Raw genomic sequence first — 1,765 nt, 5'->3', positions numbered from 1 at the left:
CAAACACAGAGGTGAGCATTATTATGCACAAGTAAATGATAGACAAACAGAGTTCACTGTACAGGATAAGTGCGGTCTGTACTTTATTAACAGAAAAAGCGAAAGCAGGCTAATAAAAGGAAAAATACAGAATAAAATGAGAGTGTAAAACAATTGATAAGCACAGGACGGAAGAAACTTATTAATGAAAAGGACCCGATGGTGCTCAATATTTTATTAGAAAATATTTTGGTACAAAGGAAGAGATTGTTGCGGAGCTGATGCTTAATCTGATAGCGGTGCAAGGCTATTGGCACTGAAGCCGACGAGGGGGAATTCAAAGTGGCGGTGAAGCACTTGCAAGTTTTACCAATAGCAGGATATGTCAATCAAAGTAAAGAGTTTAACATGAAAGGTTTTGACGTAATGAATGAAAGGAGGCAAAGGATTTAAATAAAGGTCAATGTTGGAAAACGTAGCAACTTAACAAATCAGGAACCAGCACGAAACACAAAGGGCTACAGACTTATTAAAGACGGGTGTCTATTTACCGTTTTGCTCAAACACCATCGCTGCAGCGACGACCGCATCCACGTGAGGCCGGCAAAAGGCCTCTTTGTGTCTAGGCAAAGATAACCAGCGGTAAACAATGACATCCCGAAAATTTTTGCACGCTTTTGTTGTAACGCTTGTCAATGTCTTAACTGCAGGTCGGGCCTAGCACGTAGACAAAGCAACGTCGAAGGTGACGACTGCGTGTTCGGCAGCGCAATACCTGCACAAACTCGCCAGCAAACTAGAGAGAGGGCGGCCATCTGCTCAGGAACTCAGCAAGCGCGCGCGGCAAGCGGCAATTGCGTACCGCATAAAAGCAGTGTTAACTCAGGACCAGCAAGACCAGGTAGCATTCCTTGCAATGGCAGCAGTGACGGAGCAACAGATAGCACAAGTCGAACAGGAAGCAGTGCTCGCCGCGGAAACATATAATCGAGCGATACGACTGGTAAAGCAACAGGAAGCAGCGATGTTAACACTGCACAGGACAGCATCGAAGGGTGCAACTCTAAGCGACACAACGCATACGGCGAGCACAAGCCTGGGAGGAGCAAGCAGCATCAAGGCTTGCGCATCAACAGCCACAGTAACATTAGCAACCGACAACTGCACACTCGACACGGACACAGAGGACATAAAAACAGCGGAAATCGACGAAAACGAACACACAAAAATCAACATCATGGACGTGACGAAAACGACAACGACTTACACGATAACAGGATACTGCAAAGGCACGGTAAGCAGCAGCCCAGTAGCGTCGCCAACACTAGCTGGCGGCTGCATCGAAGAAGGCACCGACTTCACCGACGGCGGAAGCAATTACGCAGCAGCAACGCTAGCGAACAAGAAAGTAACTTACACGCCTCTGGAAGTGAACCTATACGCAGATAAAACAAAAAGAACCTGCACAGAAATAACCAAAGAACAAACTTACACGGAATACGACAAGGATACTCTAGCAAATGCGCTCTGCAACATCCGTCACCTCAAAAAACCCACTTATACGCCAATACACCGCAGGCCATGGACAGCAGTCACAGCAGACGAAAAACTACTGCAGGTTCTAACGGACCTGATAACCCCAGGTGGAAAAGCACCAACAGAGCAGCAGGCAAAAAAGGCACTAACAGACGCTTACCTCGGCAGCGATCAAAACGTGTTCACGGCACGAATAACAGATTCAATAGACAAGGCGCCACTTAATCTGAAAGTAAGAGAAACGACCTTC

The 1,765-nt window shown here is 46.7% G+C and overlaps 2 pseudogenes across 2 annotated transcripts in view; one reads left to right on the top strand and one right to left on the bottom strand.

Moving 5' to 3' along the window:
- Positions 1-86: 86 nt before the first annotated feature.
- TEOVI_000312500:pseudogene lies at positions 87-368 on the bottom strand (annotated as a pseudogene). Its single transcript has one exon. A coding segment is annotated over exon 1 (282 nt).
- Positions 369-628: 260 nt separating this feature from the next.
- Positions 629-1,765, top strand: part of TEOVI_000312400:pseudogene — a 1,322-nt pseudogene continuing 185 nt past the window's right edge. Inside the window, exon 1 of the mRNA in view lies at positions 629-1,765. Within this exon, the coding sequence occupies positions 629-1,765 (1,137 nt within the window).

Source organism: Trypanosoma equiperdum, assembly GCF_001457755.1.
Source record: "Trypanosoma equiperdum strain OVI genome assembly, contig: ctg_66, whole genome shotgun sequence".
Taxonomy (NCBI): domain Eukaryota; phylum Euglenozoa; class Kinetoplastea; order Trypanosomatida; family Trypanosomatidae; genus Trypanosoma; species Trypanosoma equiperdum.
Note: the sequence above shows the minus strand (reverse complement) of the source record. Positions and strands in the feature narration are given on the sequence as shown.